The sequence below is a fragment of the Danio aesculapii genome, chromosome 7, assembly GCF_903798145.1.
Source record: "Danio aesculapii chromosome 7, fDanAes4.1, whole genome shotgun sequence".
Taxonomy (NCBI): Eukaryota; Metazoa; Chordata; class Actinopteri; order Cypriniformes; family Danionidae; genus Danio; species Danio aesculapii.
In genome coordinates, this window is record NC_079441.1 from 41,919,485 (window position 1) to 41,932,191 (window position 12,707).

General features: G+C 35.2%; 1 protein-coding gene across 1 annotated transcript in view; it reads right to left on the reverse strand.

Annotated features, from left to right (window-relative positions):
• The window catches only part of cdh8 (cadherin 8), a 189,280-nt gene that overhangs the window by 5,873 nt on the left and 170,700 nt on the right, over window positions 1-12,707 (reverse strand). Inside the window, exons 9-10 of the mRNA XM_056461974.1 lie at window positions 11,380-11,501; window positions 7,649-7,760 (exon numbers count right to left, since the gene is read on the reverse strand). Of these exons, the coding sequence (XP_056317949.1) occupies window positions 7,649-7,760; window positions 11,380-11,501 (234 nt within the window). The remainder of the gene's footprint in view (window positions 1-7,648; window positions 7,761-11,379; window positions 11,502-12,707) is intronic.

The following is a 12,707-nucleotide window of genomic DNA, read 5'->3' on the forward strand; positions in this document are numbered from 1 at the left end:
ACAATATTTAATAAATAAAATAGTGCAATATACACTTACAATACATCATAGTCAATAAAATGAAATCAAATAAGTTCAATCAATTCAATTCAATTACATTCTCTCTTGCTCGCTCTATCTCTCTCAAACTTCATTCATGTTAGTATCTACTGTTTTATCAAAATGATGGCAAAATAAAACAAAAAAACAACATAAAGGAGAATTGTAATTAAATGAACTATCCTTTTAATGCTCTACAACACCATGCTTTTTTTGTAAAATACTCTCACTTGCTATGAGGAAAAGCAATAGGATATAGCACAACTTTTTGGACATGCTGTCAAATCGCAGCACAAGTTTTGATGCCAAGCGCGATCAAACACACACACTCTCACACACGCTCCAGCAGAAGAGATGAGAAAGCGGCCTTAGTGCAGCAGACGCCTCAGGCTGTGCATCAAAGCCTGGTGTCCTTACAGAGCTTTCTCCTGTCTCTGTGATGGAGTGGCCATCTTTAACCTGAACTCACTCAGGCTGACTCATAATACATGCTGCCTCTCAAGATATCACTGAGATTGTCACTAATGACATTCCGCCTGTCTGCTTCATCTTGCAATCCTCAAGGTCTGCCTTTGTCTTAGCAGTCGATTGTTCAGCGCTTTTCCTATCAGTATTGTTTCATCTTTCTCTTTTATTTTCTCCTTGAAACAGCTTTTTTTTTGTACTGATGTTCTCTGTGGGCTGCTTGTTCACTGTAATAACAAATACATTTGTTGTAGTGATTTAAATGAAGTTACAAGCTTTGTCTATAGTTTATGCTAAGTCTAGCCAAAGGTTTAAGAGACAAACTGAAACACTCGTGTGGAAACATTGGTAAAAATTCACAATACATTTCTATTTGTTAAGGTTAATCTATTTAGTAACATGATCAAACAATAAACAGTACATTTATCACAGCATTTTTTCACTGTTATTAAGTTTATAGTTATTTAAAAAATATAGTTATTCATTGTTAGTTTATGTTAACCCACAATTCATTAACTTATGTAAACAAGCACAACTTTGGATTTATTAATGCCTTATTAAATGTTAAACTGTACAAGGGGTGTTTATTCTTAGTTCACGTTAGTAAATACATTAAATTACTACTAATACTAAAAATAACACTAATACTAACACTAAACAATCTGACTATTTAAAGATTTGTGCAGCCTAAAATGCAGCTCTTCTTAATTTTGTTCTTTATTTTGTGTAGATTTGCTTTAAAAAGAGTATACCACAGACAAAAATCTTTATTATTTATAATTTTTAGTATTCCTAGACCCTGGGTTCTGTAACTTATAAAATAACACTTAATTTCAAAATTTGATATGTAACCTAATAACATTAACATATTAATAATAAAACAAATAAAAAGTAATAAAGTAAATTTAAGATGCCAAGTTTCTTTTACAATAATCTTTTTTTTTCATAGCTTGTAGCTATTTCGTCACCTTGGAATTATAAGTTTCTATCTGCATTCTGAATGATTTTGAGATATTGAGCTTCAAAGTTTTTGCATTGCATAAAGCAAACAGTATGTGTGTAACATTTGTTTTTTAAATAAAAAGTCATAAAATGTAAACAACTTATAAAAAAAAAACATCCTATAATGTAAATAAGATGTCAATTAATAAGAATGTCATTAACTCAATTTTTACAAAAATGTCAGATAGAACATTATAATTCTAAGGTGACGAATAGTGAACTTTAGAACATGCCTAGAATGCATGAACTTAATGCAAACAATGCATTCTATTAACTGCAAGTCAACAGTACATCATGGAAAAAATGCAACCAAATGCATTAATCATATGCAAGTAATGCATCACCACATTATTGATAAAAGATACTGTGTGTTAAAAAAATTGTATCCATATATCTGTATGAATGGTGTCTGCACATCAGCTCAAAGATCAAAATCCACTGAATCCTTGCAGAGTTGTTTTTACATGTATAGACAGGTAAATAGAAATACAATGATCTGTGTAACAGCCGTGAGTCAGGTGTGTGCTGCAGATACTGCTGACGTGAAAGCCAGCTCGCTGCTTCTGCTCATGCGCTGCACACACACAGCTTTCTGCTCCGCTAGCGTGTGCGCTGTGGAAGAGGCATGACACCATGCCTGTGTTATGTGGTGTGCCTGCAACAAGTCTTCATTTACCTAATTTCACTCACCTCACTTTTTTCAGGGTCTTTCAGAGTAATATTTAAAGGTAAATGTGACTTTGTATGTTTACTTGTATTTAACACGTGGTGTCTTCTTTGTCTGGTTAAATGGTGAGTTACAGATCAGCTTAACAGTATATACTGCCACCTATGATATTGATGTTCGTGGATTACCGAGGATCATTTGTGTCCACATTGCCTTTGATTTGGGTGAATCTGTGTCATCATAAAAAAGCATTTAGACCCAGAATTTCCGGGAAATACGTGGTATTTCAGAAAAAATGTGAGATCCGCAAAATTTTTGAGTTTTGCTTGATTTAGTAATAAATTTAGCAATCGAAAAAAAATTACTAAATGCTGAAGGGACTGAACAATAACTATTTATTATTATTATTATTATTATTATTATTATTATTATTATTAGTTGTAGTAGTAGTAGTAGTAGTAGTAGTAGAAGTAGAATTAATATTAGTAGTAGTAGTAGTATAATTATTCAACACAATCTCACGGCAATATGTATGACTTCGTACAATCTAATTCGTACAATTTCGGCCCAATCCCAATTCTTCCCCTTAGCCCTTCCCCTTACCCCTACCCATCGTTTTTCACATTCCTGTGAAGGGATAGTGGTGTCCCAATTCTCTTTATCTTGAAGGCGTAGGGCTAAGGGCAAGGGGTATATACATCCCATTTTTCAGGACCACACTTGAAACCAAGGGGTAAGAAATTTTCCCAGAATACACCAGCCACATAGCTGAACCCTGAAGTAAAGAGTTAGTATTTTTTTGTCATTATTACGAATTTTTACAACAAACAAACACATTTTAATATATTCATAACCGCGCTTGTGTTTTACCGTCATGTTAAAAAAAAACGCTACAATAAAAACCGCTTTCACAATTTCACAATCTATAATCCCTAAAAATAACTCCTGTATAGCAGTCCTACAACATTCTGACACTCGATTACCCTGCCAGTAAAGTCTAGTGGCTGGAAATGAGCTTTTTACAGTGTCTGCTATAATGTTAATGTTGTTTTTGGTGTGTTTACATAGATGAATATGGCCACTGTGTAAATGCACAGTACGGTTACGACCTTATTGCCACATTAGTTCGTTATGATAACATAATAATTACCTTCTGTAAGTTCCTGAATATAAAAACCAAAAAATAACACAACTGGAATAACTACAGCAGTCACGATCCTCTGATCTCATATGAAGCGAGAGATCGCGATGACATCTGATGACATGTGCAGGTGCTGTAGTGGTGTCCCAATTCTTAGGGGTACATTTTGAAGCCCTTCCCCTTAACCCCTCATTTTTAAGGGCCAAGGGGTAGGGGTACAAAAATAAAATTGGGATTGGGCCTTAGTACGATTTGCTCTTCTCCCAATGACGGTTGGGTTTAGGGGTGGGGTTAGGTGCCACGTCTCCTTTTAAATCTTTTTAAAAATTTTTAATCTTTTTAAAAATTTCGTATGACTGAACTTGTGTAAATTCGTACGAATTAGCCACTAAACTGACAAAACGTAAAATACTTAGGCTATTAAAATAGATCAGGCTATAATACAATTCTAAGAACACATTAGTCTTAAGCATTATTTATGAGCATAATATTTACACATTTATACGTTTAACAGAGTTGTATTTATTGATTAAACATTATTTTTTTATTATACTTAGATTAACTAATAATAATAATCAATACTCTACATCTATGTATAGCGGTTGTGGCACTCCACTTGAAACACCTTTTTTCAGATGCTCTTTCCACTTCACATTTTTCCTTATACTTTCATTTTAACTCAAAAACACGACTGTCCCTTGGAAGGCAAAGCTCTTTTGATGTAACGTCTGATCCGTCTGGTTCAAAAATATCACGCTTCCTCTTTTTGGTGAGCAGCCAAAACAACAGCTCCTTCAACGGTCAGCCATAAGACCACATGCCAAATGGAACTAGATCAATACAGTCATCCCTCAAGTCTTCGAAAGCATAGTGCATTGCTAGGTTGTGCAGAGAGAACAGCAGGAGCGCAGTGTGAAAAGGAAGGTCGGATAGGTTATGCGAAAAAAAGACGGAAAAAGTCAGTGTATTTAGCAAACAAATTTGGAACCATCTGCTGCACAGCCTCAGCTTTGAGTGTGTCACCCTACATCGAGCTGCATCGCTAAACCTCCGCTTGGATTCTGTTCATTTGCTTTCTTTCAAAATGCACTGGGGAGTACAAAATAGCTGATGTCCAGACAATTGTGCATCTGCTAACTTTTGGGTACACTAATTCCGCCAGATTTTCCCTTCAAATGCACGCCTCCGGACTGCGCTCCACACACAGGCTTCACACTTGCAGATGCCACTCTCTCTCTCTGTTCATCCCATTCATATTAATTGTATTTAAGCAACATTTAAGCAAAAAAAAAAGATATACCCATTAATTTTTTAAACATTTTTATAATACTGAATACATTACAATACTACTAATTAGGGGTGTGATGAGATGCTTACTCCACAAGACGAGACTCGAGATTGGGTTCACGAGAATGAGATGAGATGAGATTTTTACACTATTTTTAAGAAATCTTCAATGATGAAATATATGAAAAAAAAATAAAAACTTTTATTCAACTTAAAAAATTAATTACAAATTGCAAAACTATTCAACTTGTAATAAATGTTATATATTTTTTTATTTTAATGAATTCTATACAGTAAAGAACATGCAAAAACTGCTAAATATTTCGTTAATAGCCTACGTGAATGGAAATTGTCTTTTTATATAGAATTTAAATATTACCAAAATGGAAAATAGATTTTTATTCAACTAAAAAAAAATCACAGAAGTTCACTCTGTGTGTGTGTGTGTGTGTGTGTGTGTGTGTGTGTGTGTGTGTGTGTGTGTGTAAGTGCATGCTTAGAGATGTGTCTGTGGTCTTTTACTGACTCTGTAGGTGCAGAAAATAGTGTCAAACAGCCATGTGCCAGATTGTGCCAGGTCTTATCCTGTCACAAAATGCGGCTAAAAGACCCACACAATGGTAGTAGTTTGATTACAGTCTTTACTCTGCACTTCAGTAATGCGACTGAAATAGGAATACTCCACATGTCTTAATTCTATTTGTTTATGACGATTATGACTTTAAGCATATCTGAAGTGCTATTCTATCGCATGAATAGGAAGCATGGTTAATGTGTGTGGCTACAGTTGTAGCCTCTGTTGTACACGGCAGCCACTGAAATCCTGCCTCCAACCTTCAGTGCTAAATTCACCCTCATGCTGCATTATAACATCACAACTTACGAGACAACTTTTCACCTCGACAAGAAATCTTGTCGCGATTTAATCTTGCGAGATCTTTCTACTTTCATTTTACATCTTTCATTTCTACTACTAATACTATTTTTATATTGCCACCACATTTCTGCTAGACCTATTTGTGCACATAGTTGTGCATTTGATTATCTTTGCATTCTGCTTTGAATCTTCACAATTGTTTTACAGCAATTTACTATGACTTACTAATTCTACCAACAATTTATTGATTGTGATTAAAATGTTTTTCAGCAATAGTCTATCACAGCAAATAAATTCATAGCAGAAAAAACAATTAAATATTATCATACACTCTCAGAAAAAAAGGTACAATACTGTAATGTTTAAGGAACAAATGACTGTCACTGGGATGACACCTTTATGTACTTCTAGTTTAAAGTCTATAGAAATCATTGTGGGTGGAAAATTGTACCATAAAGACCTATTGTGGACCTTAAGAGGTAAAGTTATAGTTTTAGTCCTCTAGGTCATCGGTCCTCAACCCCCTGATACTTGTCTGTGGATCAATTGGTCCCGGGCCACATAAGAAATCATTAATCAATTCCGTATTTTTTTATTATTTGAGTCTGAAAGATCTTTTATTTTGAAAAATCTTTTATTTTGAAAAATGACCGTATTCTCTCGATTACATGTAGGTCACTTGAGTGCCCAAATTTAACCCACAAGTAACAAAATGAAAGTTTTGGAAAGTTTCCTTGCGAAGAGGAAAAGACCCAGTAAAGGACCCACGAACTGCCAAGGAATGGATCCGCAACCCATTTGTCAACAAATCAGGTAAATCCAGCATGTCTGTGCAAGAAGATCAACTACTGGAGATTGATGGCGGTCGATCATATATTGTGTCTTTTCCACGTGTAAGCTTATTTCGAATGGAGGAGCAATTCCAGTTGAAAAAATCTTCAGATCGCACTGCAAGTCACATGACAAGAACTGACTGATCAGCTTCATATTTTGTATGGAATATACACATTTCGGTAGACTAATTATCTGACAAACACTGCAGTACTTTTTAATGTTTTCCATAAATAAAACTCGTATCAGAGTTGGAGCAATGTTTTGTCAGCTTGTCATCCTCTGAGAAAACGATTGATGGTTGTCTAGCACCAAACTTCCCCCACCAGTTAAAATGGACCTATTATGCGCAAATTTACAAGATGTAAAATGAGTCTATGGTGTCCCTAAAATGTGTATGTGAAGTGTCAGCTCAAAACACCACACAAATAATGTTTATAACTCTTTGAATATGCCACTTTAAGGCTTTGATCTAAATTGTGCTGTTTTGCAACTGTTGCTTTAAATTCAAATAAGATTATACACCCAGCCCTCATTTCAAAAGGAGACAGAGTAACAAACAAATTCAAAACAGGACTGATGTTACTGTATCTCTGTGAAAAAATTAAAATGTCAAAAGGGTCAAACGAAATGACCAATGGCTGCTTCTAACTCAGGGCTGTTTATGCTAATGAGGGAGAGATTGTCACTAATGGGCGGGGCTTTCCCCCTCAGATGACACATACAAAGGCAGAATGACAATTAAAGAGTTTCTGCAAACTGTTTTATCAAGTGTGATTAATAAATGTACAATTAATTCTTTTTTACCACTAGAGGCTGGCTATATTCACACTTTTGCATAATAGGTCCCCTTAAACAATGGTACAAAAGCTGTCACTGAGGAAGTACCCTTTCCAAAGGTATATTTTTTACTTTTAGGTTGTATCATACATTTAACAATCAATATAGGTACTTTAAGTAGTGATATAAAACTTTTAGGTACCAATATTTATCCTTTATGTACTATCTTGAAATATTGTACATTGTACTATTTTTACACTATACAAAAAATAAAATAAATTTTATTTATTTTAGATGCAAAAACCTCTAAAAGCCAGCTGATGTTTTCTTCTAAAATTAGCACTTTTCTCTGACTCCCATGTGTAGGCTCAGTAATTTTACTTTTATAGTGGCGAGTAAGTTCTTTTCATTGCCTTTCAAGTGAAATAACTGAACATTTCCAACAATATTTAGAGGTTTTTGCATCTGAACTCTTCAAATGTTTGTACTTTCAGATGTCTTCATCTCTTTCTCTCTTTCTCATTTCATTTTTATCTCCCTGCTCATACTTCTATCTTACCTAAATTGTTTTTGAGGGTGAAATTGGGATTGTTAAGCATCTCCAGGCGGTAGTGGAAAGTGTGTCCCTGGGAAGGATTGTCTTTGTCCACAGCACTGATGGTCTGAATCACCTGTGGACACAGAAAGAGATCGTCTATCCATTACTCCACTTTTGACATCATACAGGTCCAGTCACTGACAGCAGCAAACACGGCATGAAAAATCTGTCCCATTCACTCATAAAAGGAGAGACCCTAAGCTAAGGGGGCGCATGCTTTGGCAGCCCACTTTTCTGTGCCAAGTTCATCTATATATCTGCCACCCTTGTTCACGACAAGTTCTTTTTCTTCATGATTAACAGTGGCCTGAAAAGCAGGACCCGACGTCCCGGTTGTTCTTTTTCTCCTCTTGGATGGAAAATGGTCTGATGGTGACTGTGTTTGAGGACGGATGGGGAGGAAGTACAAACTGATTTTGGCTGCTTTCCGATCAACAGGGTCCCTATGCAGTGTTCACTCCTCCTTTTTGCTGCGCATGGGATATCTGTTAAGCCTCTTTCCATTCTTAACAAAATGCATTTATTTGCAATTAGGAGACTGATGTTTTATGACATAAAGAGTATTTCAGTATAATGTAAAGTCATGTTTTATATATCGTTATATTCATTGACTTTTTAAAATGAAAAATACCTATATTAACACATTAATTTGTATAAAATGTGATCCTGCATGACAAAACATTAAGACAGTCATAAGGGTAAATTTTCTGAAACTGATAAATGAAGCTTTTTGGAAATCTGGAATCTGAGTGTTAAAATATTGTTAAATGTTAAAAATATTGAGGAAACTGCCTCAAAAGGTGCCTAAATGTAGTCCTTAGCAGTAAATATTACTCAATCAATCATTCAAGAATTCACATTTTGTGAATTGCATTGTGAATGGTGCATTGATACATCTCCTAAAAGAGATGTATCAATGCACCTATATTTACTCTATCACTAGCAGTACCCTTCCAACAGTAAATGTTTGCTCCCTCTTGAATGGAATTTCACTTATATAGTTTATTTTCAGATTATTTATAGTTAATTCAGATGGAGGGCAGAAAGTAAAAAACTGAATGGAAGACATAGAAGAAAGTCCATATTTTTGCGATATTTATCACATTTTAAAGGAGATATAAATAGAAAATAACCACATATTTTGGGCATGATCATGAAGAGTTTTATACTGAACTTAAATATATTTACCTGTCAGAGGCGGTAGATACTGTATAAGCTATAATGTTACATGAAAAAATACTATAGTAGCCTATATACCATAGTGTTTGGAAGCATACTATAGATAATTACTTCAATTAAACTGTGGTAGTAATTATATTGTTGCTGTGGTACAACACAACTGTAGTAAACAAATTAATGAACAGGCTTAAATTTTCACGGTATAATTATACACCATCACAATCCAGCACAGTTTAGACCAGGGGTGGGCAAACTCGGTCCTGGAGGGCCGGTGTCCTGCATAGTTTAGCTCCAACTCTAATCAAAAACTCCTGAACATGTCAATCGGTGTCTTCAAGAACACTAGAAATCTATAAGCAGGTGTGTTTGATTATAGTTGGAGGTAAACTGTGCAGGACACCGGCCCTCCAGGACCGAGTTTGCCCACCTCTGGTTTAGACTAACGTTACGCTACAATGTTCGGTAGCATTTGTTAACAAAGAGTTGTACACATTATACACTTTACTATATGGTTCAAAAACATGTTTATTATAATTTACTATAGTTTTTCCCCATGCAGATATCTACCAGACAAAGCGAAATAACAGATAAAAGCATACAAAAGCGTGAACGCATTGTCTACATTTTTTGTTTGTTTATTTTTTTAAGGGGGAAAGTGCTCCACAATAATAACCATCTAGTTTTGTTGCAAGGGTTGCTTTTTTGTTCTGTCAACGAACTTACCATCAACAAACATTCACCGCTGCTGTGCATCTCGTTGTTAAGGTTACAGTTGTTTATTTCGTTGAAGTAAAGAGTTGGAATTTTGCAAAACAAGACAAGGATTTTATTGCAGCAATTACATGGCAGGGTAAGTTATTTATATTCTCTTGGATTTTGTATAAGGTGCAGGCCTGTAGCCAGCCAGCCGAAAGGGTGGTTTCTTTTTTTCTCAAAAAGTGGATTTTTTTTCAGCTATTCGCCTCATTTTATATTTATTTATGAGGTCTAAATACTGCAATTTAAGCACTTTTTTGCTGTATTAGCTTGTCGGATGGCCATCATAACCACACATTTTAATATACCAAAAACATTTCCTAAAGATTTAGAATAAAGAAATAATACAATAATATATACAAAAAAAGACAATACTTATTTTAAAAATGCATTACATCATATATCAATAAATCTGAATCTATTAAAGTTTTTAAATAAAAAAAGTGTAGCCTATTATCATTTAATAAGGCAAATAATAAACTGGCCAGCACATTCATCTTTCTTCGGTTGAAAATTGGGACACTGAATTTGCTACTAAAATTGCTAAATTCGGTGTCTCAAATTCTGTACTAACAGCCGACACAGGGTTTCCTTCCTCCTTTTCGATGGGTTATTTTCACACTTTATTTTGGCATAGCAATCAAAATAGGACAAATGAGCTCATGTATGATGGGACAAATTCTGGATCTTTGTCAGTGAGGGGTGGGTCTTTCAAATCACCCGAACCCCAACTGGCTAAGGGCCTGAGGTGTTTGTATCTGATTTTTATATAACACATGAACATATTTATACACATAGTTGGGCTCGTATATAATCTTTATTGGTGCTGTCAAACGAATTATCGCATTCAAAAAAGTTTGTACACATGGACGTATTGATTAAATGTTTTTTGCATGCCTCATTTTCTTCCATATTTTCAGCCAGTTTCTTGAACTTTCCTCCCTATATGAGAAAAAAACTTTTGGAAGTCTATAAAAGCTGTTCGGCATTTCTTATTTTGGCCAATTTAAACAATTATAAACAACATAAAAGAGAAACATTTTGATGTTCTGATATCGATTTCTATGTAGAAGAATCCCTTCATGCCATTCAACTGAATTTCAAGTGTCATCAATGACATCATGTGAAAACAATCTATAACCTGAATACTGTGAAGTCCATGTATAATTAATTTATTGCTTCTTTTGGCAAAATTTTACATCCATAAATGTAAATTTTCAAAGAAACCCTTACTTTTGGTTGTTGTCAGTTGATTGTCAGAAAGGACTTTGATTTATTTGTGAACTACTTAAAAGACTCTAACAATTATATTGCATGTAAAACTCTTTCTTGGTGTAAATCATTTAAACTTGTTTAAATTGCTTGAATTTTATTCATGTAAGCCTTTTTGTCTCTTTGTTCATATTGTATCTTTGTAAATGTTCTATCTTGCATATTAATAAAAAATAAATACTGTGTGAATTCCACTTCCAAGTCCACTAGTGGTTTAATGGAACACACCTACAGCACTGTTAGTCACAGACACTACTTGACGGCTAGAGCAATGCAAACTCTGACCGAGCCTGAATGGATCTGATTGTTTTCATTTTCTGCAGCGGGAGAGAAGAGAGAGAGAGAGAGAGTAGCTAAAAAAGGCCACCCGGGTGTCTCTTACTTCTCTCTCTTAAATCGATAGACTATAATTTACCGTGGCTGATCGTTACGGAGGAGCTGTGAGAGGGAGATGCTGCTGGCGGCTCTGATTGATGCCCTCTTACCTGTCCGGGTTTGCCGTTTTCACAAAGGAAGGCTTCGTATTCGGTGGCGAACTCGGGGGCGTTGTCGTTTATGTCCAGCACTTTGATTGCCACGATGGCTCTGGAAATCTGGCTGTGGTTATCTAATATGAAAAGAGACAAGCTATTAAAATACTGAAAAGACGAGAACAGCAGCCCAAATATAGAAGGAAGCTATTGCAAATCCCAGGTAAATACAATGACCCAGTTATTTCCTTTCTCTTTCTACCTCACACACATTTCTTTCTCCCTCTCCTGCTCATGTTATTTATCTATTGATTTATTTTTTTGATGGAGAGACAGATGAGATGCAGCATCAGTCTGAGCTTTAGACATTATCAAGTATGCAAAACAGGATTACGGTGGAGAAAAAATAAAGCACACACGCACACACACATTCAAAGTGCTTTTGAAATCCCCTGTACAGGTGCATGTTTTATACATGAAGGTTAAAAAAATGAATATTAATAAAACGGTGGCAGCTGAAGTCTAGAAGACAATAAAGGGCAATTTAATTAGATTAACTTTTCATTGGAATTATTCATTGGCAGTAATTTACAGTCCCTTTTGAGGACCCATGTAAATGATTGTATTTAATTAGGGTTGCAACCGTCGACTTTTAAAGCAATTATCTATTCGTTTGGCTTTAGCACATGACATGGCACCTTAACAGCTTAGGTGTAATTCAAGGCGCACTCTTGCTGTAATGTGTGACACTTAGAATAGCAAACAGCATTTGAAATACATTTGACCTGTCAATTAAATTCGATCCTTGATCAACCAAATTGATAGAATAGAGAGAAAGAGGTGTGTGAGTGTGTGTGTCTATGTGTGAGAAGACTTTAACATGTTGCAACCTCTCATATTTTAGTAGACAAAGCACACAAATCAAGTAGTTGAGGAAAATTGAAACGTGCAACTCTTAATCAAAACCTACCCTACATGCAAATGTTTTATTAAGATATTTGTTTACAGCAGAGTCTTGTTGCCAGTCTTGTTTTATCACCTGCCTATTATTAGGATTGGGTACCGAAACCCGGTGCCATTATGGAAGCGGTAGCTATGTAAGCAGTGTGACCCAGACCTAATCAGCATATGAATTTTGGTGCCACTGGTGCTGCGACAAGAACGTAAGAAGCATCAAAGGGTACATCAAAGGTACACATAGGTACACGTTGTCACACCATCCCTAAACATTTCATTCTAAACAATGTTGAGGGATACTGACAAGTCAGTGTTTTTTTTTTTGTTGTTTAGGGATATATATATACACACACACACACACACATATATATATATATATATATATA